We start from the raw sequence: 25,340 nt of genomic DNA on the forward strand, positions 1-25,340 counted from the left end.
AAGAAAACTTAGGCTGCGAGCGTGGTACACGATGAAGTAAATAATACGCGTATATAATACTATATAATAATTAGCTAGAAGTTATTAGCGCCCTACTATGTATATAGGTCCCTTAAGAGGGAGGCCTATATTTTATAGCAGGTCCTTAATTAATCAGAAGAGAGGAAAAGGGGTTCCTATAGCTAGGATTAAACTAACGCTTATGCGTTTAAGTAACGCATAGGCCTACTAGGCGCATACTACCACGCTATATAGGTCTAACTTTATAATTTACTTTATAATTTAAAACTCTTAATAAAAAATAATAAACCTTTTTTTATAATAATATTAAATAAGTATAATAAAAGTTTTTTAATTACTATAAGTTTCTTAAAGAGTTATTATTATTCTCTAGTATAATTATTTTATACTTATTATATAATATCTTATACTTAAGAGATATATAAAGTAAAGATTACTAAAAAAGATAAATTAAAAAAGCTTTAAATACTTTTATAAAGTATTTTAATTAGTAATATTATTAGCTTAATAAGATCTTATTATTAAACTAATAAACTAATATATTTCTTATTAATCTTAATACTAAAAATATAGAGGATATTTACTATTAATAATAAGTTAATAGCTAATACTATTAAATACTACCCTAAATAGATAAACTTAATTTCTACTTCTATTAGTTTTTAGAGATTATTTCTAATTTAGTATAATAATAAATAAATTATATAAAAGCTTTCTTAAAGCTCTCTTAGCTTATTATTAATATTTTTACTATATTAATAATAATAGCTAACTATAAAAAAGCTTTTAATATTATTAAATTAAACTTCTTATTATAGAAACTTTTAATAATACTAAATATTATAGAAACTTTCTAATTAAATAAGAACTAATTAAAGAAAGAAATAATAATATTTTAGAATTACTTTAAGCTACTAAGAGTATTATAACTTTATTTACTTATTACTTAATTAAGAAGTAATAATAATATCATTTACTATAGTATTTAACTTACTATACTTATAAGTTAGTTAATAATTAAAGCTTAGGAAAAAGATCACTAAGTTAATAAGTATAGGGGGCAAAATTGACTTGATTGCACTTGCGGCAGCGCTGACTCCACTGCATTCATGCCGCAAAGTCGTCCTGGTAGGCATCGCGCCATCGCTAAACAGTGGCATACTGGCTTTGGTGATCCACGCCTGTCACAGAAACGGCCGTGTCCATGGATGTTCCGTACTCGTTGATGTCTTCGGCCTCTGTAACTCGGGTATACCGCCCACCCCAACTACCCCAGTCCGGACGCAAAGCACTATTAAGACCATTTTGGATAAGCCACATGAAGCTGGGCGAGTCCCCCTCCATTCCATAGAGAATCTTGGGATACACCTCACCCAGAGGACCGATCCGGATATTCGGCGTCAGCCAATCGTCTTGTACTTTCGTCACGTTAGCAGCGCCGTTGTCTGCGCTGCCTATGCCGGCCCACGTGGATGATTGGTATTCTCTGAAGCCGTGAACATTGACGATGTACGTGATATCTGGCCATTTGACCCGGACCCACGGCCCTGCATCGTCCTGATCCGAGATCGAGTAGACGCGAAGCCGAGACCGAAGCTCGGCTGCTTCTTTGGGGGTTCTCTCTGTACTGATGAACTGCAGCGCCTGCGCCAGGGTGTTGGCTCCGCCCCAAATGGAGACGAATAACGGATCTGAGCCCGCTTCAAGCGTTTCGACCAGCAATTTGGCACCGTCGCTTAGCGACTCGTTGAGAGCTTGTCGCCCGTAAACCTGGGAACAGCTTGATTGGTGACAATTCATAGCCCCCAGGAAGGGGGCAAGTCGCTTACCACTGGGCCTGACCTCACGAGTTTCAAAAGGTCCTCGGCAGGACTGAACGTTGCATTGGGGTGCACATGCTTGTTTAGATTGTGTACAACTTTACCATAGGCTCTGATAATAAGCTCGATGGCCTCTGGGTGCGTTTCGTTTGGCAAGCTGACGGAGGTTGTAGCTACAAGGCCCTTGGTATCGAACTCATTTGAGTAAGTCAGATAGCGTACCATTGACATTTGGTCATCGGGCTCATTGAGGATATCCGTCAGAATGAACGTCCTGGGCTTGTGGGGAAACTGAGGCAATTTTGTCTAGTCATTGGCGATAACCTCTTGAGATCGAGCATATCCAGAGATGAGTAGGATGCTTGCAAGGTAAAAGAGCTGAAAACGAGCCATCTTCATGTTGTCTATGCGGGCAATGAATCCTGGCTGCGGGTTTGAATTGTACAACTATCGTTGTGATGGGAGCGAGTTTATACATCCCATCCTGACAGCTCGTACGACAGGCGCTTAAAATGCCTGAACAGAGAAAGTAGACGTAAGGGGTAATTGAAACTACCTGTCATTGAATTTGATGATGATCGAAGACATGGTTATGGAAATCCCGGTGTCTTTCGACTGGACCTCTGATGCAGGCAGGGGTCATACCCCGCATCCCCAGCATCAAACTTGGGGTTGGATCGCCAGTTGCAACACCTTTACGCGGAAAATAATACGACGATGGCACTGAGAAAGAAGCGGATGGCAGCATGCACCGGGCGTCGGGAGAAACATTCTGGGTAAAGGTAACAGTTGCATCAGAGCGGTATCACGAGATGAGCACCACAGAAGTTGACAGGTGCTCAATGACAGCATAATCGTATTCAGTGTTGTTTTTTGACGAATCGCTGGATTTTCGCATACGTCTTATTATCCACAGTACTAAACTAGGTAGAAATAACCGCTCTGGTACATGTACTGCCTTTCTGTTGAGAAAGGTTATGTAGAACATGTAGGCGTACACCACGTCGACGGACCCGCCCGATTTCGCCGTGCCGACGCCCACGCTGCAGGGTCTACTTCAATGACCCGAACTCACGGCCGATAGATTTCACTCTCCTGCCCTTCCTTGATGTAGTAGTAAAGCGAGCCATCGATGGCATACCGCAGCCAAAGGCCCCTGCCATCGCCCCAGTCCTCTCCTCGCTGCTCCTGTTCGAGGCCGAGACCTTTTCTGTGGCCGATACCTCTGATGTCGCGAAACACGTTCGACGGCAGCTCCACCACGATGTGCTTCTCCTGCTGCGGTGCGAGATGCGCAAACGCGAGGGCAAGCGGCCTCAGCAGCAAGCGGTCGATCTCAGGCAGGCGAGCGTTCGGATCTGCGTGCCGCTCATTGTCGAGAATGTTCGGGAAGGTGACGATGAGGGAGCGCAGGTTCGGGAAAGAGACTGTCAGGCCGCCCAAGTCCGGGAGCAGCCTTATCCTGTCCTTGTCGCTGGCACGCGCAATGAACGGCAGAGTGAAGTCCCCGAAGAGCAGGAATTCGCACCGCAGCTCGAGCGACCGTATCTGGGCCAGGCGGTGCGGGAGAAAAAAGCGTCGGCCGTCATCCGGGGGGAAGAGAAGCGCATCCAGCAGGTCTCGGCTCTGGATGAAGAACGTGTTGGTTGCGTAGAGCACCTCGACGCCCTCAACGTAGGCCTGCCGGCATGCGCGCAGCCAGCCCAAGGCACCGACCGCGCAGTCGCAGGTACCCCTTTCTGGGGACGCCATGCCGTTCACGGCGGGCCCTCGCGGCCATAGCTCGCACAACATGGCGTCTCCCTCGAGGCAGCCGTCGCGGTGCGGCCAGACATATGGATCGCGGCCGCGGGCTCTGATGAGGCGGTCCACGGGCGACCCGAGTGGGATCACACGGTGACACACACAGCCGTACCAGCGCCACTCCCACTCCCACTCCGGTCCTGTCTTCTTCTTGGTCTTGTAGCCCCCAGACAGCGAAGGATTGGTCATCCAGGGCGCCTCGCCGGCGGCGGCCGAGGCCGCGACAATGCGGGACCAGCTGAGGGGCGCCGCCCCGCGGCCGTGCTCGTGCGCGACTCCGTGGGCCGTCGGGGGGCTCGGCTGTTGCCCGCGCGGGGCCGGCCGCAAGTCTAGGTGCAGTGTACGCCCTCCAAAGGCGGCCACGAGTATGCGCCGGCGTAGCTCCGGTGACAGGAGGGCGAAAGTGCCGAGCGCGGCGACGAGGGTATCTGCAGTAGCGGCGGTAGCGGTCGCAGGAGGCGTGATGGGCCGGGGCCGCTGAGCAGGAAGAAGAGGAAGAGGTGGTGGTGGTAGCTCCGAATAGTCAATTTCCTGGTCGCTGCGCGGCTTCTTCCGACCTCGAACTGCGTCTAGCAAGCGACGCATGCTTGGTCCACTTGCTTGTTGATGATGGATGGACCCCAACCGGTTGTTTGTTCGGTGTGTATGCAGTGTGATGAAACCGCATGGTGTGCTAGAAGCTGATTCGGTGAGAGGTGGTGTGGTCCCGTGTCGCAGGAACGGCGAAGTAGCGTCTGTTAACAAGGGTCATTTTCCTGTACTTACGATGACTCGCTTCCGCAAAAAAGCATTTACAGACGGCTTCTATGCCATGCATCTGCGTCTCATAGTTGTGTTTAGGTCAATGATGTCTCCGCGTAACTCACGCGGAGATGGCTTCACAAGGTCTGTAGCTATGAAAAGGCTTACCTTGGCCACGCATGCGTTATCATTGATCATGCCGTTGGCAATTTCTTAGAATCCTGAAGGTCGGTCGACAGTCCAAGCAATCCTCAAAAACTCAGAATCATGGTCTGGAGTCTGACGCAAACCCTCAAGGGGAGCCGCTCTCAAGACTTATTTTTCATCACCGTTTTCTGGCTGGAAGCTCAAGATAATCGATGGCATTTCATTGGAAGCACTTCGTGCAGCCAAAAGCAAGTTACCAACCTTGGTCCTTCAGTGATTTGTTCTGGGGAGTGGAACCACCCACGATCCCTCGGAACATCGCGACAAAAGGAGCCAGACGACTGACGACTTCCTCTCCCTTCCAGTGACACCGGAGCTTTTCATTTCTTCCACTTGGCCACAGGAATGCTCCTCATAAGTGATAATCTTGCGAGAAATCCCCAGCACAGTATGCGTCCCCAGTGAAAAAACTCGATCCAGTCGGCTGCTGGCAATCTGATCCTTGATAAGGATTAAGCGTCTGAGGGGACGTTCGCTGTTGGGGAAAACGAGACGGATCGTGGCTTTTGTACTTTTTCTGAGATTTTTCCAGGCTCCACTCGATGGGTTGGATGTTAGGACCAAAAGGTGCAGCTGAGTTTTGACTTCATACAAAACCTGGCTGATCTGTGTACGGGTAGCCCACAATCAGCAAAAATGTGTGAAATACTTTGCATCATGAATGCTAGGTAGAATCCATACTTCTTGGTCTGCTCATTATTCACTTAGTCTCACGTAACTTCGGTGGCAATGTTCTGTCGTGCTTTCGACCATCGGTTCCGGGAAAGACATGAACGCCCCGATGACCAACCGCTCATATGTCTCTGATTAGAACCTGCGACATACAAGCAAGAACCAAACGATGATTTCTCACCCCTACACACTCCGACTCACCCCGGATCGCGCGCAACAGAGTGGCTTCAAACTACTGCCGAAGTCTTGTATTCCTATTCGCCAGGTAACAACGGCTGAGATGCAGCCACCCGACTGAGACACATCCCTTACTGAGAGCTGAACTCGTGTTCGGAGAGATCAGTCGCCATCTTACTTTTGAGGTTCCATCGGTTAGAAATACCAGGCAACTGGAACCAACTTGCCCAAGGCGAACTTGAACCACCGGAGAGGCAATAAAGTATATAAACAATGGTGTTTATCTCCATTTTGCCCCTATGCTGAACTATAAGTTATCCTTGTCCTCAATAAATCAGCCAACTGTCAACCTTTTCGGGGCTGCCATGTACGTCTCACGAATTGTGTCTATCGCTCTGAGCGTCCTCACTTTAGGTTGCAGAGCTGCGACCACATTGGCCAAGTGTAATGCCGACAAGTATGTGAAATGCCCGATTATCCGATTGATTACTGATAAGGTTTCTTGTTTGAAGTTGCTATCGAGCTTTGTTCCCTTGTCCATCTCCAACAGCGGTATCTTCTGCCTCAGCATTCTGTGCCACAGTTACAGCCAACGGAATCACCGCCACCAACTTCCCAACTCGCGCGACATCAGCTTGCGGCACGGCTCCCGCTCGTTACATCTCCGCCTGTGCATGCGGCCCCACATGTCCCGTTCCGACGCCGACGTCGACTCCCTGTGCGGCCTACGGCGGTCTGTTGACCAACGGCGACTTTGAGTGCGGCATTGCCCCGTGGGCGATCGAGGTTCTTGACCCGAATATCAAGGCTGGTCTCACCTCAGCATCGGCACACTCTGGAAAAACTTCATTTGAATCGAAGCTACTGGCAGACAGGCCTCTCCAGGAACCCGTCACCAGTACCAGGATCAAAAGCCCCCGGGTTTCCGTGCAGAGAAACGTCCCTTGCAGACTGAGCTTCTGGGTCTGGTTTGACAATATGGACGCTGGCTTTATCGGGGTCATGATCGATGAACAGCCCAAGAGGACAATCGATGCACGGGACGCCCCTGGATGGGGAGTTTGGAAGGAAGTCACCGTGGACTACACCCCTCAGAATAACCACGTCCAAGTCACTTTTGAGTTTCTCTACGGGAGGGATGCTAGCGTGGCTAGGCTCGACAGTGTTGTCCTCGAATATTTGCATTGACGGACAAAGATGTTGATCCGATGTCATTGGGTTTTATTCGGGAGTTGCTTTTCTTGGAACCACACTCCTTTGATCTAGGAACATTCTTACAGACGCTCATTGGAACACACCCAGGCTTGCATTGGCGAGCAAGACAGGTCTCTCGAAGACTCAACCCATCCTGTACTTGTTGTTTCTCTTCCGAAGGTTCAAAAGATAGAAAATACCAAGTCTTGGGAAACTCTCACTCCTTACTCATTACTCATTCAGTCTCTCCTACCGCAAAAGTAGAGGAAACAAAAAGCGACCACGCTATGTCCGAAGTATATCTTATCGCCGAAGCGGAAAAGGCCCCGAGTTTCTTCGAGTCAATGACAGCACGGACCAGGAACCGGGCCGCCTCCGGTCCATAGCCGCCGAAACCGGCCGGAAAGACATGGAAATTGCCGTCACAGTCGCAAAGTCGCGTCTATTCGGCGTTCGTCTCCGAAGCTAACAGCACAGAGCCGCTTGGCGTTGCGCAAACAATTCTCAGAATGGTAGCATATGATGTCCTGCAAATGCTGGGTAAATACGGCCATAGAACGAAGAGGGCTCGTCATATGACATCCGCAGGGCGTGTTCCGCGTGTTTGTTCAGGGGTGCTTGACGGATAAAAGCAGAAACCCTCCGGTCCAGACCACCGGAGCCGTCCAGGTTGCCCAGCTTGAAGGGGAAACTAGACAAGACCAATGAGAAGAATCCATTACACATCGATCCGCGGCATCTGTATCCGGTCTAGCTCACAGTTGCATCCCCCATAACCGTCAATCTCGCCTTTTTCTCTAGACACCGCGCCGAGTTGTCTCCACACTATTCCCGGCGCAAACAAAAAATCCAAAACGCGCCTCGGGTCGGCAACTGGCGTCGAAAACTCGCTTCGTCGAAATTGATCCCCCGCGAATGCCTACTGTATACGGTTACCCAACTACTGTATACAGCTTGCCGAGTCCGACCTCGTGCCGAATTCTCAGTCTATTTTGCTTTGTCACCAACACCCTGACGTCCTGAGTCAATCAACGCGGTGTCGCTGTCCGCCTCCCACAACTTGCCCGTTGCATTTCTCCTGCTAGAGAGAGAAGAGCGTTTTGACAACGAGCGGTCTGGTTGTTTGTCGCTGCCCGGTATGCCTTCTCGATCTGAACCCCCAAGTATTCAGGACAACGACCACGGCGGCGTGGTGCAGATGCCTGACAGCGTTTCCAGGGCAGCGGAAAGTGAGAAGCGAAATGACACTTCGCCGAGCCAAACCAGCAGCCCGCGCACAAGCGAAGAGGTAGAATTCACAGAAGGCGGCTATGGATGGTGAGTCTCGACACCAGAGTCTTCATTCGGTGAATGACGCTGACATGAGAATTAGGGTCGTAGTCGCCTGCGTCTTTCTCATCAATGCACACACTTGGGGTCTGAACTCAGTGAGTGTGACTCCCGCCCGATGACTAGAATCTCATATAGCTGACAAGTCATAGTCATATGCGGTCTTCCTCGCCTACTATCTCAATTCCGGGGCCTTTCCCGGCGCCAGCCCGATCACTCTGGCCTTCGTCGGCGGCCTGTCCTTCTCCGTCGGTGAGTCGAATCTCACACCGACCCCGCGTGCGTGCCGAGCCGCTTACTGACATCCGGCCCACAGCCCTTCTTGTCGCCCCCATTGTGACCTGGTTCATCCCACGAATCGGAACGAGACCGACGGTCGCGATCGGTGTGACGGTTCAATCGTAGGTGCTCTGTATTCTCACCATCCGTCATCAACTCTAACTTGACTTCAGCGCCGCCCTCATCGGCGCATCCTTCACGACGCAAATATGGCATCTTCTGTTGTCGCAAGGCATCGGCTTTGGTGTCGGCATGGGATTCACCTTCAATGCGACAGTCGGCGTCATCCCACAATGGTTCATCGTTCGCCGGTCATTCGCGTCCGCCATTGGTAGTGCCGGCTCGGGCCTCGGCGGGTTGATTTACTCCCTGTCGTCCACTGCCATGATCCACAACATCGGCCTGCCGTGGGCGTTCCGCATCCTTGCCATTCTGTCCTTCGTCGTCAATGGCATATGCTGCCTTCTGATGCGGGACCGTAACAAGGCTCTCGGAAGTGTCCATGCAGCATTCCACAAAGACCTATTCAAGAGGACTGAGTTCTGGCTCTTCATGTCGTGGGGTTTCTTCTCCCTCTTCGCATACGTCATTGTCGTCTTCTCTTTGGCCGACTTCGCCGAGACGGTTGGGTTTACTGCGAGCCAAGGATCGATCGCCTCGGCCATGTTCCAACGTAAGTCAAGCATAAGTACAACATCCCGGCAATGATACTAACGCGAAGCAGTGTCACAAGGCATTGGTCGCCCCATCATCGGCCTCATTAGCGATCGCGTTGGGCGCATCAACGTTGCTGGCTTGGGCACCCTTGTCGCCGGGCTAGCGACTCTGTTCGTCTGGATCTTCGCCGGGAGGTATTTCGCAGGCACCATAGTATACGCACTTTTCGGTGCCTTCGCTGGTTGTATCTGGGCGACGGTCACCCCTGTCGGCGCCGAAGTGGTGGGAATACAGCTCCTGCCTTCCGGTAAGTAGTCAACGCGTGATAACTACTCCGGCTAGCAAAACTGACATTGTGATTCTCAGCACTGTCCATCTTTTGGATGATCCTTGTCCTCCCAGCCACCTTTGCAGAGCCTATCGCTCTTACCATCAAGGGCTCGGGTATCGATGCTTACCTCGGGGTCGAGATCTTTGTTGGTTTCATGTACATTGCAGCCTTTATCTCACGTAAGTTATAAACTACTCTGAGCATAACGTAGGCTTTCATTGCTAACTTCAGAAAAGTCTGGTCCCTCCGCGTGTGGAAGATTCGTGAACTCGAAAGCCTAGATCTACCCGAGCATGAGCGAGCTGACGCTCTGCGCAACAACGATGCCCTCTCCCTTAGCACATCGCGGCGCACTGGACCGAAGCCGAGTCTTGTCCACTCAATCTTCAAGGGAGCTCTGGCTGTGCAACGTGTCTAAAAGGATACTCAGGAACAAAAATGGTCGTTTCATACCTCATCTATTAGAGCATATGTGCATAAAAATGGCATCAACAATGGAAACAAAAGTCAGCCACAGGCTAACTTACACTTGCTTCCCCGCGTATATCCCTAACCAAACACCTTGTTGAACAGCGCTTTGATGAACAGGAATCCAGGCATAAAGCTCGCAAGCAATCCTATCACCATACGCGACAAGACCTCTGGCCCGTACCTGCGAAATCCCTCTTTTGATCTTTCGGACCAAACCCCGATTGCCTTGAGTTCGCGGTACCGGTCTTCCGAGGCCAGCTCCGCGAAGCCCGCGCCAAGGTCGGCGTACGACACCATCATGCCAATCGACTCGACGCCGATGTGGTGCCCGCTTCCGTCCTCTTCGATGATGGCTGGTGGTTGCACCAACAACAATGACAGCGCGTCTTCCTTCTCTGCCTCTTTGAACGTCCTGTGCGCATTGAGGAGATCCTGGTACGGGTAGTAGAACGCATTCTTGACGAGCCAGCTGATCAGCGCCGGCTGCTGCGCCTCAAAGCGCTCGTTCCACGTCGCTGACGATAACAGCAACACGCGCGGCGTCTTCCATGCTGACGAACTAGACCCGTCCTTCAGCTGCTTGAGTGCGGTGACGATAGTGCGCGACGCATCGGTGAGCACGCGGATGCCAGGCCTGTTTTCGTTCTCGCCGAGGGCGCAAATGATCGTGTCGGCGCCGTCTAGAAATCCCTTCACGCGAGAGACGTCGGTGACTTGGCCTTCGACTATTTCTACGCTCTTGAAGGAAGGAAACATAGAAACCAGCTTATCCTTGGAGCGGACATAGACTTTGAGGTCGAACGGGTTGGAGGGGTTCGCGAGGAGGGCCTTCAGGGATTCGCTGCCCGTGCGGCCGGTTGCGCCGAAAATGGCCAGGGTTCTTTTGTGGGAATTTGTGTTCGATGCCATGTTGAACCTTTGTGTGCGTTATTCGGTCAGTGTTGGTGCGAACCTAAGCAGTCATTTCTTGCACTTTCATCAACAGTGAGTTTCTCATCAGTTTTTGTAAAGATTTATTACTACCGTCATCCCATTCTCAGGACGCTGACCGTGTCGTATCTCCGTGATCGAACTCCGGACAATTGCAAATCTTCGGACAACTTAGAGTTGCCAATTGTCCGCGCCGACTAGCTGGACCGACCGCCAAAACACCGGTGCGGTGAAACGAGAACGCCGTCATAGACTTGGGGCGCCCCGCCACGCGAGTCCGCCCAAGTGCCGATTCGGCAATCGCTTTCAACTCACATAACCCAGATCCACCACTGCAGGTCCAGATTGTGGATTCCGGCATCCTTGCCATGGCGGAACCGTGGGGGTCTGGCGTCGGTGACCGGTGGTTGTGACGTCCGTTTTGGCCGGTCGGATGAACCCGCGCAGCGTGGACGGTTTTCCGCCGATGCAGGGTTCATGTGTTGGTGCGATGGTGTCATTGTGTGATGCAAGCCTTATCTGAGACAAAACAATTCCTCTTTCAACAATTGAACGAGATGACTGCTCATGATAAGGTCAAGCATCATTGTATCATTGGGTTTCAGAAATCTGGCTTTCCTAAGCGGCCCTCGTGATTCTCGGAGTCCTGCACGAGGTCGCAAGTCCGCCTGTAATCCACAATTCTAGAGGAGACCGCATATTTCTCCCATGCTACAGCAACTAAATTCCCCGCGGTTATATAACGCCTTACACCGCTCTACTATTGTGGTCGTCGTTACTACTACCGTCGCTATTACTACTACCGTCGCTATTACTACTACCGTCGCTATTAGTACTAGCGTTGTTATCGTCGTCATCGTAGTCGTCGTTATCGTCAGTATGATTATCGTTACTACTATCATCGTGATTCGCAATACAAGTATTTTGGTACACAGACAATACGGCAGGCATTATACTGTTCCGTAAGTATCGCCCCGCTGATTTGCTTAAACCCCAAGCAACAGATTGGAAGGCTGTTGTGGGAGTTTGCACACATCCTCACAGTAAGCTTGGCCACATGGCCTTCTTTGTGCGATGTTACCTCTAGCACCACTCTTTTGCATCAAAGATTCTCTCATTTACGAGTGTTTAGCGTTTTACGAGAAAGGGATTAAACTTGAAACAACTTCAAAGATAGGCCTTGGTCCGCAGGTTTGTAGCCCGAGATGTGACTTCACCTAACGCCCTCATGATAGCACGCGTTGATGCTGCTCCATTTTATCATGCCTAATTTAGGATGGACTGTCTGCCTTATACTATCATATGATTATAGACTTCAACCATTAAAGACACACCATATCTCACGATAAATGCTTCAAAACGTTTAGAAACAATTGCTGCCATTTAATTGAGGCCTAATCTTAAGTTCCAACCCTAATTGAAAGCCTGCTACTTTTCGCATTTTTCATGACAGCCCTGTTGACAGAGTCCTCTAATATAAGTGTCAGCCATAGTACTAGAGGAATAGACCGGAAAATGTCTTCGCTTTTTCAGGGTGGCCAAACTCACATTGTGTAATGCTTCATGGGCAAAGTCGCCCACTGCAAATCCATTCATTGCCAACCTTCTTGCAGGAGCACTGCCGGGCTACGAGCTCGGCGTCTCTCTTGACCATGGCCGGTTCGGGGGCAAAGTCCTTAGGGCACAGCCGTCCGCTGCAGATCCACTCGTTGCCGACCTTGTGGCAAGAGCACTGTCTAGCAACAAGTTCGCTGGGAGCAGCGGTGGCGAAGGCGAGAGTTGCCACGAGCGTGAGGATGGAAAACTTCATGATGCCGTCTGCGAGGTAAATTCGATTGCTGTTTGGAGGTGATTTGTGTGGGCGGTTATGTTGTGATTATCTGGAGAAATGGCAACAAGAGCGGGCCATTATTTATGTCTGTTTCTGACGGGCCCCTTGTTCCCCTACGGTCAAAGTAACTGGTGCTCATTGCTGAATATTGGCACCAAGCAAAGACTTAGCCGTTGCTTGGCCGTCTGAGGCGATACAGCGAGCTTCCTCTTCAAGACTTACGATGCACCAGAAGTATGGTTCTATATTGCCCGAGATTTCAGGGCGGGTCTTCATTGGATAATCCAAGACTTGAAGCACTGCAAGCCAGCCTTGATTGGCATACAACTCTGTGAGATGGCTGAAGGATTGGGTACTTTTGTTGATATCTCAGCCGCAGCGACGCTAGGCCATGCCCGATTAAGAAGGTGTTGATGGATTACGACCTATTCAGGCCTATCCAGGGCTCATAGACAGAAATCGTAGAACCTGACATAAGCGTTGTGACTGTCAAGGTTGCCACCATGAATCAGTAGGATTGAACTAGTATACTGGCTCCCCCGCTTCTCTGTGTGTGAATAGGTAAGTATGCCGCCACTTTAGAGTCTCTTTAAGGAAACTCGTGATCTCTGAGCCGATAAATGGTCTTTCATCGCGCCCGGCCAGATAGGCGCTCAGCTGCGTGGTTGTTTCAACACATTCTGGCCGCCTAAATGTCTTGGCACGCCCGCTCTTGAGGGGCCTTTTGTAGTCAAAAGCATGGCTAGATCAAGCGGAAGCCCGCCACTGACCGCGAATTCCTCCACACGGCCTAGCTGGACCTCAAATCTGAGGGTAGAATTGCCCGCTTTCCCGCGGGTGTCCCAAGCCTACCTCGATTGATAGATTGAAGAAAGCTCAGATGCCGATGCCAGCTTCTTTCTGAGCTTCGTAGCCCAGTTCGACGATGACACTTGCCAAACTGTTGCAGGACCGCAACTCCTCGCCAGAGACTTGAGAGACAACCTCCATTCATTAGAATGCTAATGAGGCTGCAAGGATCCATCAGGCCAGAGTCCAGCCGAGACAACCCGATCCATGAGCTCACTGGGTATCATGGAAATTCATTATTGACAATCATTCTTGTTTTTTTTCTTTCATACCTCTAATTTCTCTCCACCTCGCTCCCTGAACCTTCTCGACCTCCACACCTCTCCATCTCCTTCCATCTAAGTGTTTCAAACACAGTTGTTTCCCTTCATCGGGGTAATACAGCCAGCAGGCCCATTTGGCCCACATGCTCTGCTCTTTCATCTGTGTTCTTGCACGTTGCCCAATGACATCTTCGATGAACGCACCCTTCGGAATCGCCAGTCTTGTTGGAAATACCCGGGAGAGATAATGCTTGGTGGATGCGATATGTGGCTTATCATGCCAAAAGAACATTGGTGTCAGCGGCACGGTGCAATTTGGATGTGACGGGTGGGTGAAGTCCCGCTTGAGCTTCTTCGTCAACGCTCTCAGAGCGGGGTAGTCATGGGCATGGGCTGAGTTGGCGTACTCCAGCATTCGCACTGAGGCGAGGCAGATGTACTTCACTGGCGCCTCCTCGTCCTCGTCAGTAGCCTTCATGATGTCCAACACCGGCGCGATCGGGATGTCCGCCACCAGCGTCCAATCATGTTGGTGAACCCAGACGTACGGCGTTGTGGTGATCCTGAGGGCTGTTCGCACAGCAAGACCGAAGCCGAGTCTCTCCGCGGGTTCGACGAACGAGACCTTGTAGTCTTTTGTGCTGTTGACTGTGAATGGTGTGAGGTTCAGAGCTGCTCTCCCGTCGAATCCGTACTCCGCCTCGCCTTGCTCCTGCGCCAGCTCTTCATCCGACGAGTGTCCGTAGGCTCCAAGAACGAGGGTCTTGACATTCTTCTTGTAGGCATCATACTGCTGTGCGCCCTCTTCCGTCACCACTCCCTTCTTCAGTCTGGATACTGGACCAATGCGGTCGTACGTATCAAACACAACGATGATGCGACAAGACAGGAGGTCCGCGCAGTGTTGGCGAACAGACTGAAAGACGGTGTCGAGAAGTTCTGTCGAGGGGGCAGATGGCGTCGGTGATGTTGTGATAATGAGAGTGAGGTCCGCACAGATCGACGCCGATGGGGGCGGCGGAGGAGTGGAGGGCATGGCTCCTCGCCCGGGTGAGTTGGCGACTGAGCTGAAGTGAAATCCGGCTGCCTGGAGTTGTCTTGGGGTCGTTCGGTACGTACCTTTTCGGTGAAATTTTTTCGGTTTGCACCACGCCGAATATGTGGGGCCTCGGAGCCGATGATGCCGGATCTCTTGAAAGTGTTCATCTCATGTTTTTCGGCGTGTGATCTATGCTTGAGGCGATCATTGCGGTGAGATGAAAATCATGAAGGAGGCTTTATGAAAGTTGGGAAGTTTATAAATCAGTCGTGTTGCGAATGACCGAGGGGCATCATGTCACTACGAACCAGAGGTATGTGAGTGCAATAAGGTGGCTCTCGTCGGAATACGCCTGCTATGCTGAAGAAACCACGGACCAGATATCTGGGTAACCCTGCCAGAAAAGCCTGCGCCAAGATCCCAGCGCCTCCAACGAGAACTTGCGTCTTTTCGCAGAAAAGCAATTCTGGCAACATGTTAAAAGCCAGCTATCCCGGGCCGGAGGACCGACCAAGGACCAATGCCCTGGCCCCGGGACCCATTTAGGTCGGACCCGCACGCAACAAACTCTTCCCGCACCAAAAATAGCCAACAGGATCAAAAATATGACCAGCCTGGGGGTCGAACCCAGAATCTCCTGATTTCACGATGAATCGTAGTCAGACGCCTTGCCATTGGGCCAACCGGCCATGGTTGTTTGTATCCATTGCTGGATGTTGGAAACGCAGCCGTTGTTTGTGACCAAGATCCTCGGCCCACCCCTCGCCCCCATTGCTCAATTCCCTCCGCCATGAACATAGCCGACGGCGTCTTGTGAGACAGCAACTGTGATTATCTCTTGGAGATAGTGGTATTTGTCTGATAATTCTGATTCATCCAATGGGTATTCCAAATAACAAAGAAACATCCTGAACTCCAGGCCATGCTGATGAAGCGAATCATGCACAGATCATGCCCCCTGGCCTTCTTCCATGTTCAAAGTGCCCATCCTGATGCGCTTTGGGGGCCTCATGAACTCTTCTTCTTCCAAGCGCTGAGAAAATAGTACCCGCCGCAAATTTCTGAGTTCGGTGCGCCGGCGCAATGCATGTCGCAATTCCACGCCGGAGCAGCCGTCTTAGGTGGCGTCTTCGAGCAGTAACACTGGTCCCCGTACTGAGTCCCAAAGTAGTCAAAGCCATCGCAGGCCAACGCGCATAGCTTGTTCGTTTGGTTTTGGATGACGCTGATGTTTCCGGAAAACACGCGCTCGTCGCCGTCCTCATAGCAGCCGATGAAATCCCAGTCGGTAACCGTGACCCATGTCGTTGTTGCCGCTGCGGCGGTAGCGGTCGATGAACCGTTCGCGTCGGGATCGCTAGTTCTGAGCATCGTCATGTCAGTGCATCTTCTCTTGCTATATCCCGGATAAGCTGTGAAACGAACTTTGTTGGCGATGTGCTCTTCAAATCAAGAACCTCGGCGGATTGCTTCGCGAGCATGCTTCCGAAGACACCGGCGACCACGACCAGAATCGCAATGAAGAAGGCCAGCAGACACAGCAAGATGAAAACACCACTGCTGATGCCGCATATCCTCTTCTTCGTGGGCCGAGATGCGTCGATCGGAGCTACATAGCCTTGGTCCGCTGATAAAGGTACCGGCTTGTATTGGTCGTATGAGACGTAGTGGGAATTGTTGACGATCTTGTCGGTCTGCTCGACGGGATGCAGACCGTTCTCGACGTATGCGCCATCGCTATCGTGTGGTTGGCTGTAGTTGGGGGCTGGGGAGCTCCTGTGCGATGAATCCATTTCGCAATCGCTATTGAGATGTCCTTGTCGATGACTCAAATGTGTCTCCGTCCGATGATCATTGACAGTGTACGAGCACTGCACCGGCAATATGAAAGATCAGATGCGTCTGATGTACCAATCGAGGAACACAGAAAGATGAAAGGTCTCACTCGAAAAGGGACGAGACACCCAAATAAGCGAGCGAAGCATCCGTGGGATGGCGGGCGCTAGGCAGCCACAAAGCAGAGGATCGCTATGCCAGCACCGGATTAGGGATTAGAAAACCAGCTCCCCTGCGCCACAATTTAGAGTCTTGAATCCTTCAACTCCACTAGAGCGAACAAGCTCCTTGCCCCGGTGGCCAATGATAGCAACATGGAGCGGGCTGGCAATGCATGTCAGACAAGGCCCGCTCGGCCATGCGATAAACGGCGGCTTTTGCAAGCGTGAAGTCCCTGAAACACCATCGCGCAGGAGTCCAAAGTGGTCGAGAATGGCGTCAATGTTGCCAACCTTTCCAAAATCAGCCTTACGGGGGCCCTTGGCAACTGGGGCTGCTGATGGTAGCTAAGCTGGATTTGGTGGTGCTCATTTCCTAAAAAGGCGCCAAGATCGGCTCCCACCTTCGCTTCTCTCAAAGCCGTTGCTTTTTCTCTCTTATTCCGTTACAAGGCTCCAGGCAGCCGTTACTTGACCGCTTTCCTGTCCTTTGCGGGGGAACTGGTCGAGATCATGTATTCCTGGGAGACGTCAACGCAGGCAGCTCTTTCAACAAGATAATGTTTTAGTGGACAAAGAATATCAATATCTAAAGGCCCTGTTGAGTCATGAGACCCAGTCGAAACTTTACATCTATATTGGCTTCGCAGTGAAGGCTTCGGCAGTTCGTCGCTCTCAACTCGGGCCTTGCTTTACCTTCAAGAAAGCGCGCGCCAATGAAATGGCTGCTGCGCAAACGCACAGCTGCCCGAGCTGAACGTCGGTCAGCATTCACTGCATCTTTTTTCGGGAAATTGTCCACCAAAACACCGCTGACGTAATTCTGCATGGCTAGAGTCAATCTGAATTGAGGGGAAATTAGGTAGATAGGTCGTACTTCCACTTTCCGTTCCCTCAGTCGTCGTTATTCGCCTTTGTCATTTGCTCATGTCTTGACGCGGCTCAAAATGTCTGAGAGGGCTGATGTTGACGATGAGGAGAAGATCAACTACTTCATGCGGCACCTCGTCGACCCAACTGAGATCGCACAAGAACGGTTTCTGTGCCTCGTCGTGGAGCGCGTTCGCGAGACAGCCGTGAGTCTGGCGGTACTGGGCTTGGTCGCTGAAGGCACACGTCTGCTGGAGATTCTCCATTCGCATGGGATCCCGCCGTTCGACCTCTACGAACTTGGCCCCGAAAAGCGTTCCGAAGACTACGACAAATCGTGCTATCTTGCCAAGGGGGATACAGAAAAGTACGCGATCAGTGTGCCCCCGCCACGACCAGACCCTTTCACACGAGCTGTGTTCGCATTCGCTTGGGAGAAAACCGGCTCCTGGCCGGCGTGGGCGTCTCCGGGACCCGAACCGCTGGAAAGTGACGATTCAGATGTGAGTCCAGATGGAGAAGAAACAACCCTGGATGCCTTGGAGCGGTATGCGCGTCTATGCGTCTGCAACAGGTTCGGCCATACGTGGCGTGAGGACGACGAGACGCTTCAACTTGTTTCTGAAATGGGCAGTAAGGGCATGAATAGGGCGAACCCCCATGGGCCAATTCCGCATCGCTTGAGACAGTTTTGGCTCCTCTGGGAGCCGGATGCTGGCGCCGTGGTCGATGAACCAGGTTGTCAAGTCCACGGGGCGAGCTCTGACTCTTGATCTTGCTGTGCGGCTCACTTTTCCACGACATCGACAAGACCAGAGCGGCACAGGACAGGACAGCGGTGAGGGGGAGCAAAGCTCAGAAGAGAGCGAGGAGGAGAAGCAGGATCAAGACGAAGTTATTGATGAGTTTTTCCTGGATGATGATGATGATGTAGGCGAAGATATCTCGAGCGAGGAAATCCAAGACCCAGAAAATGCGCACCAGTACAACCTCAACTACATCGACTCGTGGGGCAAGGCCATTGCCGAGAACCATTATGCGCAGGACCAGTTGCCCATGCTCGGCTGCATGAGACGGCTGTGGCAGAGGGGCTGGTTCGAGCACAACACCACCATCGCCAACACCCTCGTCAAAGAGCTCGACCTCGATGTCGACCACATTCGCAGAGTGGCCCATACAGGCTGCTCCATGCTCACCAAAAGACTCGATACCGGCCCGACCCGACCATACGCCGGCGCCACCGTCGCAGAGCTCGTGCGGGCAATCGACGAGAACACGAGGTCAAACGCGCCGTACTGGCCCGAGCACAACTCCGAGGAGAGAATCGCCGCCGAAGCGGGCGCGATGGAGAGAGACGAGGACAAGATCACAAGGCCAGAGACGCTGCTGCGGCGTCCCGTCCCGTCTCATCGGGAAATCGCGGGCCTAGAACAAAAGCTTGAGCTCGCGGCCCCTTTGCCGGAGCAGTACAAAGCCTTCCTGCGGGCCACGAACGGCATGGGTCCGATTTGGTGGAACGAGACACAGCTGATCCGGCTTTTGTGCCCGATGGCCGATGTTAGGCTCGCTGACAGCACCTACTGGCCTGTTCCCATCCAGCTTGAGCTCCTCCCTGACCACCACTGGCTTCATCCTCCCATCGAATGGCCCATGATTCGCCGCTCAGTTAGGATAAGTCAGGACACAAGCCACGATGGGTATGTTTTGTTGGTTGAGCCGAAGTTTGTCGCGGAGGCCAAGGCAGCCTTCTTCGAGGTCTATGACCCTCTGCCGGAGGGAGAGAAAGGCATGCTCCGCCGGGTGGTCGAAGAGGTATACGGCAGCCTCGACGCTTTTCGCAAGCTCGAGTGGGGAGTCGTTCTGTGGACTGCTTGGTTTGCCGAGATGATACCCTACCGCGACTTTGCAGCGTTGCTCGAAGACTTCGCGGTGGGAAGTCAACGCAAGATGAGGCCTTGGTCGCGGTACTGGTATCCGGGGATTCGGAAGCTGGATTCTTACTACTATTTGCCGCAAAATGAGTGCGAAGAAGACGACGAAGAAGGCACCGTCGATATCGGAAAGGGCAACTTGGTTGTTCATGAGGATGGCACGATGTCCATGGGCGAGAACGTCTATCCGGATAACGAGTTTACGAGGCCTGAAGTGTTTCACTAAAGTTATTCGCCTAGAGATGGCATCAAAGAATTCCCCTAAACCCAACCCTCAACCGGCAAAGACCATAGTGGGTCATATTCTGCACCTTGACACTACTGGCTTTCCGATGCAGTGTTGCACCCACGAGAGAAATTCAGAAGCCTCCACTTAACAAATGAGTGCTTTTATATCATCGAGTCATCCGACGCCCTAATGTCGTGTAATTCGGATGAGCGGAAAGACGCGGGCTTGGCTATGCGAGTGTCATCGAAACTGGAAGTAGGAAACTAAAGTGTGTCTCAGTGATGCAGAAACACTAGCTACAGATGGAATCAGGACCGCAGACGGTTCATCGGCTTTACACTGCCGAGAGTGGCTCTGTGTTCATTCCACGACGCATAGCTAACGTAACGAACGGCCGAAAGGTCCATCTGTGCTCCACCGCCCAATGTGAGGCTCCCAAAGCAAGGGACGAACGGCTTGAATACATATACGACATACGATGCTCATGTGTGCTTCCATCTTCGCCGTCAGAGATTACTCGGAACCAGTGCGGAAACATGACTGAAGAAACGTTACAAGTCGAAAGAGTTGTCCAATCAGACAAAGGTACGATTCTCAATCCAAGCCATGAGCCTCACTACTCTGACTCCATCTTAGTCTGGGCAAGTCTTATCACAAGCATGAGCTACCTCCCGGGGCTCCTCACCTTACACCATTCCCTCGTCTCCTCAAAAACAGTCTACCCCTTCATCGCCCTGTACACAGACTCCTTCCCCGAGGAGGGCCGCGCCGCCCTCGCCGCCCGCGGCATCCCCCTCCACCGGGTCCCGCGCCTCCGCCCCGCAGGCACGAGAGCCTACACACGCGAGCCGCGCTTCGAAGACACCTGGACCAAACTAACCGTCTTCTCCCTCACCGCGTACGCCCGCGTCGTCCTCCTCGACTGCGACATGCTCGTGCGCAGGAACATGGACGAGCTGATGACGCACCCGCCCCTGAACCCCGCCGCCGCCAGCAGCACCGCCGGCACAAAGGTCTTCGCCGCCGGCCACGCGTGCACCTGCAACCCGCTCAAAAAGCCGCACTACCCGCCGACCTGGGTCCCGGCCAGCTGCCCGTTCACGGCGCACCACGCGGACCCCGCCGCGGCGCAGACCGACGGCGCGGACCGCGCCCCGCGGCCGCTCGGCCTGCTGAACAGCGGCCTCCTCGTCGTGGTCCCCTCGGCGGCGCACTACGGCGCGATAGCGGCGCGCGTCGAGAACGCGCCTGCGGAGTGGGTGTTTCCCGACCAGGACCTGCTTGCGGAGCTGTTCCGGGGCCGGTGGGTCGGGTTGCCGTATGTGTATAACGCGCTGAAGACGCTGCGGTGGCGGGGCGTGCATGATGTCATCTGGAGGGACGAGGAAGTCAAGAACGTTCATTACATTCTCAGCCCCAAGCCCTGGGATTGTTGTGAAGACGATGGTGCGTTGGGCCACGACGAGTCGCATCGGTGGTGGTGGGCGGCGGACGGGGAACGCAGGGCACAGGAGGAAGCTGATGGGATTGCGGACGGGTACTGATACATGCGGAAAATACGTCGCATTGTTGCGCAAGGAATACCACCACATGTTATTAGTCTAGCTTCGTGATATGTACTTCACCCTGGAGGAATGCAGCAAGATGTATCAAATGCAGCCCAAACAAAAGTAGACCACATGAATACTGTACGTTTGCACATCCCCAACTCTATCTCCTGTTCTTCCGGATGGAAATTGAGCGCGTGTGGAAGAATTGCGGATCTTGTGCTTTGAGATTCAACCAAGGGATGGTTTTGGGAGATCTCATACCAGTGCACCCCACCGCAAATGAGAGATCGTCATTGTGTGAAGCAAGAACTCCGCTGAGTCGACGGCGTCAGATTGTGTACAACGGACGTTCAGCCTTGGTAGGCAGACGATGCATCAGAGGTCCCTGTCACTAGACGAGTGAGCCAATAGTCCGAAGTGATTTAAAACTCTGCGGCCCGCAAGCCGGTGAAGTGCCATTAACTTCATATTATGTTTGGTAAACTTATGAAAGTAAGCGAAACCCAGACCGTCCTTTGAGCGCATTACAGTGGTATCTTTGCCAAAGTCATCGATCCCATCCGCCTCCTCATCCCTCCTTCATTCCCCCCTATTTTCATCGTAGTCGTCCCCCAGACAATCATCGCGTAGATATTATATAGAGCAAATAGACGAATCGCGTCTTTAGACGGCGCCGGCACCCTTCTTCTCGGTCTCGTGAGCGACGTCCTCTGTCTCGATGGCGCCGTGGGGACGTGCGACCTTGAGGTTTCCGGTGGCGATCTCGTTCTCGAGCTCGTCGAGGCGGGACTTCTTCTTGTGCGTCTTCCAGGCGGGGAGGCCGGAGTTGAAGACGTCGTCCATCTCCTCGAGGGTGAAGCCCTGTTTGAGCTGTTAGCGTCCAGTAGATCGAACCGCGGAGAACCATACGAACCTTGGTCTCGGGAGCGAAGAAGGCAGTGTGGAGGAAGGCGCAGGCGTTGAAGGTGGCGAAGATGTAATACATCTTGTAGTTCTGTGCAGATGGGTTAGCATTCGTCTTCCGGATAGCTTTTATCGTGGACTTACAATGTTCCACAACAGAGGTGGCACGGCAAACGCCAAGACCATGTTCCAGAACCAGTTAGTGGAGGTCGCAAGAGAGACGGCCTTGGCGCGAATCTTGCTGGGGAAAATCTCGGCCGGGTAAGTCCATGAAACGGGACCCCAGGTGGTAGCGAACGTGGCAACGAATAGGTACGAGCAGGAGACGACGGCGGCTGAGACGGAGTGGTTGTCGACAATGATCCAGGATACAGACTCGTTCTCGGTAGTGACCAGGTCGCCAACGTTGGCCTGGCCGTAGTACTGCTGCAGCGCGCCGGAGATGAACAACCAGGTCATCATCATGAAAGCTCCGCCAACGAGAAGCGGACGACGGCCAATTCTGTCCATGAAAAGGATGGCCGGTAGGGTGAGGGCGACGTTGATGACGTATTGAATGGAGGCGGTCATGAGCGGGTTGCCCATGTTGGCGCCTTGCATGATGTAGACAATGTAGTCTATTGGAGGTCAGTTTCTCATATTCCTACTTTGAACCAGCGACTGTCAACTTACACATCATGATGTTCATTCCACTCAATTGGGACCACATTTGGATGCTCATACCCAGGAGCACACGCTTGTACATGCGGGGGGCTACAAGCGCCTTGAAGCTGTTGATCTTTTCCTCGCGCTCGAAGCGGAGAGCCTCCTCAATCTCTTGATACTGAGCAAGGACCTTGGGGTGGTTCACGTCGCCATGTCCATGGAGGCTCGCGAGGACTTTGATCGCCTCGTCCCAGCGGTCGTGAGCGGCGAGCCAACGAGGACTGTAGGGGCAGAAAAAGAGACCAAAGAACAGGATGACGGCAGGCACCATTTGCACGCCCCAAGGAATGCGGAAAGCTGCGGTTGGCTGATCTGGGTCGTTGGGGCCTCCTCCGATACCTGATGCAGCACCGTATTGGATGAAGTACTGAATGAGGATACCCCAAGTGATGGCCCACTGTTGCAAACTCACGACCTAAAGAGGCGTTAGCATGATCCTAGGTAGTAAGAGGACCTCGTCAAGAGCTTACGCGACCACTGCAAGTTCGTTAGCGTGACTTCTCTCAAGTTCCCAGTGGTTTTGGGGGCTTACCGGATCTCTTTGGGAGCGATCTCTGACTGATACACAGGCACGATGGATGAAGCAATACCGACGCACATTCCAGCAATGACACGGCCGACGCAGAGCATGGCGACGTTGACGGAAGCGCACTGGAGAATGGCTCCAAGGATCCAGAGTAAGCAGGAGAATTGCAGCGCGATCTTTCTGGAGTACTTGTCGGCGATGAAGGAGGAGACGAGAGAGCCGACGAGGGAGCCGGCGGGCATGGCGGCGGTGATACCACCCTGGGCGTATTCCTTGGGGTCATTGAAGTATCGCTTATATGCCTGGGTCCCGAGAACACCGCTCATGGAGCTGATATCGAAGCCGAAGAGCCCGCCACCTGCGCATGGTTAGAATTGGCAGAAGTGAGATCGAGGTTGGAGCGTACCAATGGCGGCAAAACCGCAAATGGCGTAAACATTGGTAAACTTCCACATATTCACGGCCGCGCGTGGCGAGTCTGTGTGAGGTGTATCCAGTTGTGTTGTATTCGAAGTCCCAGTCTGTGTAGGACAGGTTGCGGGATGTGTGATGAGATGGACTGGGTTGATGAAGGGAACCCTCGTGGCTTCTTTCCAGAGGGCTCGCAGGTGGGCGCGTTCGAAAGTTAAAGTAGCAGTCTGGAAGCAGGACAGGGGGACAAGGCAGAGACGGGACGGTGCAGATGTCTCATGTAATGAGCTCCGAGTCACAAGCTGGGAAGGACGCGACCCCCGTCGCACCGGGATGCGGCGTCGACTGACATTGGACTGGACGGTCTCGGCAGAGGAGAAACCCCTGGGCGATGGATTGGACGGACCGAATGCAAAAGTTGGCGCATGGGGTTGACAAGGTTGGTGTGGAGGATTGGCCGTCCCGTGGTATACGATCGGTCAAGGGTGGATGGGACGCAGGCGTGGAGGAAGCGAGGGGGTGATGATCAATCCTTGGAGTCGGGCGAGGAGGGAGGTTCGAGAAGGATGGTCCAACATGGCGGGGAACATCCAACACTGGCAGAGTGCGTCGTGGGGAATCAGGAGCTCCCGTCTCGTCACCTCTGATCCCCCCAAAGTGCCATCCATTGATGATCCGGGGACTGGGATTGGGTGTGGGAGGCAAAGTGCGGAGAAGGGCAGCAGCGTCAGAGTCGCAAACCTAAGCGTGAGAGGAGCAGAGGGCTGGCGGTAAGGGGCTGCGAGTGGCCGAAGACATGGAACGATTGGCGATGGTGCCGCCAAGCAAGAACAAGGCCAAGGGCGTGAGCTTGCAGCGACATTGCAGCGAGACGAAAAGCTCGGCCAGATCCAATGCCACACGGGCGGTGTTGGTTGCCTTGAACCGTGAGCCTTGGGGGCTGTTGGATCCTGAATGTCTCATGCTGTGCTCGTGTTGGTGGTGCTGCAAAGATGCGTACCGCCGTTCATCGTACGTACGGATCCATAGGATAGGATAGGCAGCCTGGTCTGCCTTGTGTGGTCTGTCCGGTGTCGTTCGTCGTGGTCAGTCTGGCTGTTAGTGATGTCGCCAAAACATTGAGCCCCGCAGAAAAGACAGTGGAGTGGGGACGTGGAGAGGGCTCAAGTCACCTCAGTCGGTGCAGGCATTGGATCCTTCAGTGTTCAATGTCAGGAACGTACCTCCGCAGACACCACACTCACCCTCCCTCGTGCGACGGGCCAATCCTCACGGCCGCTTTTCCCCGCACCCGAAGGAAACGTGAACAGCCACAAAAAACACACACATGCTGCCAATAAGGTAAGGCACCTAGTAAGGTAACTTAAGGTACTGTAGATAAGTCAAAACAAACGACCGCACAGACTGACTGACAGGCAGCTAGCTCTTTGGTAAATGATACCCGGACGGGAAAGACACGAGGAAAAGACGCCGTCCAAAGTGAAGTGCCCTGCCCTGCGGTGACAGGCTGGGCCAAAGACGGGCAGGTGTCGTACCACCGTCGGCGTGTCCTTCCTTCGCCTTCGTTTCGCTGCATCTTGTCCCGTGATCTGCAGAATTGGACAGAA

At 52.6% G+C, this 25,340-nt stretch overlaps 8 protein-coding genes across 8 annotated transcripts; 2 read left to right on the forward strand and 6 right to left on the reverse strand.

The window, feature by feature from the left end:
- Positions 1–1,167: 1,167 nt before the first annotated feature.
- On the reverse strand, positions 1,168–2,072 carry CGCS363_v014521 (uncharacterized protein; the record flags this gene model as incomplete). Its single annotated transcript, XM_036646370.1, has 2 exons — positions 1,168–1,791; positions 1,851–2,072. The coding sequence occupies 2 exons, from the start codon at positions 2,070–2,072 to the stop codon at positions 1,168–1,170; spliced, it is 846 nt and encodes a 281-aa protein (XP_036488274.1).
- An 840-nt stretch (positions 2,073–2,912) lies between these two features.
- On the reverse strand, positions 2,913–4,229 carry CGCS363_v014522 (uncharacterized protein; the record flags this gene model as incomplete). Its single annotated transcript, XM_036646371.1, has 1 exon — positions 2,913–4,229. One exon carries the CDS (start codon positions 4,227–4,229, stop codon positions 2,913–2,915), a length of 1,317 nt encoding a protein of 438 aa, XP_036488275.1.
- Positions 4,230–7,773: 3,544 nt separating this feature from the next.
- On the forward strand, positions 7,774–9,649 carry MCH2-1 (putative transporter MCH2; the record flags this gene model as incomplete). Its single annotated transcript, XM_036646372.1, has 8 exons — positions 7,774–7,952; positions 8,008–8,062; positions 8,117–8,216; positions 8,281–8,365; positions 8,417–8,916; positions 8,968–9,207; positions 9,267–9,410; positions 9,468–9,649. 8 exons carry the CDS (start codon positions 7,774–7,776, stop codon positions 9,647–9,649), a joined length of 1,485 nt encoding a protein of 494 aa, XP_036488982.1.
- Positions 9,650–9,780: 131 nt separating this feature from the next.
- Positions 9,781–10,611, reverse strand: avfA (Averufin oxidase A; the record flags this gene model as incomplete). The annotated part of the gene is made up of 1 exon (XM_036646373.1): positions 9,781–10,611. One exon carries the CDS (start codon positions 10,609–10,611, stop codon positions 9,781–9,783), a length of 831 nt encoding a protein of 276 aa, XP_036488271.1.
- A 2,947-nt stretch (positions 10,612–13,558) lies between these two features.
- Positions 13,559–14,611, reverse strand: CGCS363_v014525 (uncharacterized protein; the record flags this gene model as incomplete). The annotated part of the gene is made up of 1 exon (XM_036646374.1): positions 13,559–14,611. One exon carries the CDS (start codon positions 14,609–14,611, stop codon positions 13,559–13,561), a length of 1,053 nt encoding a protein of 350 aa, XP_036488943.1.
- Positions 14,612–15,622: 1,011 nt separating this feature from the next.
- Positions 15,623–16,407, reverse strand: CGCS363_v014526 (WSC domain-containing protein; the record flags this gene model as incomplete). The annotated part of the gene is made up of 2 exons (XM_036646375.1): positions 15,623–15,977; positions 16,040–16,407. The coding sequence occupies 2 exons, from the start codon at positions 16,405–16,407 to the stop codon at positions 15,623–15,625; spliced, it is 723 nt and encodes a 240-aa protein (XP_036488302.1).
- A 3,890-nt stretch (positions 16,408–20,297) lies between these two features.
- On the forward strand, positions 20,298–21,182 carry MIMI_R707 (Uncharacterized protein; the record flags this gene model as incomplete). Its single annotated transcript, XM_036646376.1, has 1 exon — positions 20,298–21,182. One exon carries the CDS (start codon positions 20,298–20,300, stop codon positions 21,180–21,182), a length of 885 nt encoding a protein of 294 aa, XP_036488272.1.
- A 669-nt stretch (positions 21,183–21,851) lies between these two features.
- On the reverse strand, positions 21,852–23,777 carry mfs1-2 (MFS glucose transporter mfs1; the record flags this gene model as incomplete). The annotated part of the gene is made up of 7 exons (XM_036646377.1): positions 21,852–22,049; positions 22,102–22,182; positions 22,236–22,708; positions 22,764–23,211; positions 23,267–23,273; positions 23,329–23,680; positions 23,729–23,777. 7 exons carry the CDS (start codon positions 23,775–23,777, stop codon positions 21,852–21,854), a joined length of 1,608 nt encoding a protein of 535 aa, XP_036488269.1.
- Positions 23,778–25,340: the final 1,563 nt, after the last annotated feature.

Source organism: Colletotrichum siamense (genome assembly GCF_013390195.1).
Source record: "Colletotrichum siamense strain Cg363 chromosome Unknown KSG_Cg363_contig10, whole genome shotgun sequence".
NCBI lineage: Eukaryota > Fungi > Ascomycota > Sordariomycetes > Glomerellales > Glomerellaceae > Colletotrichum > Colletotrichum siamense.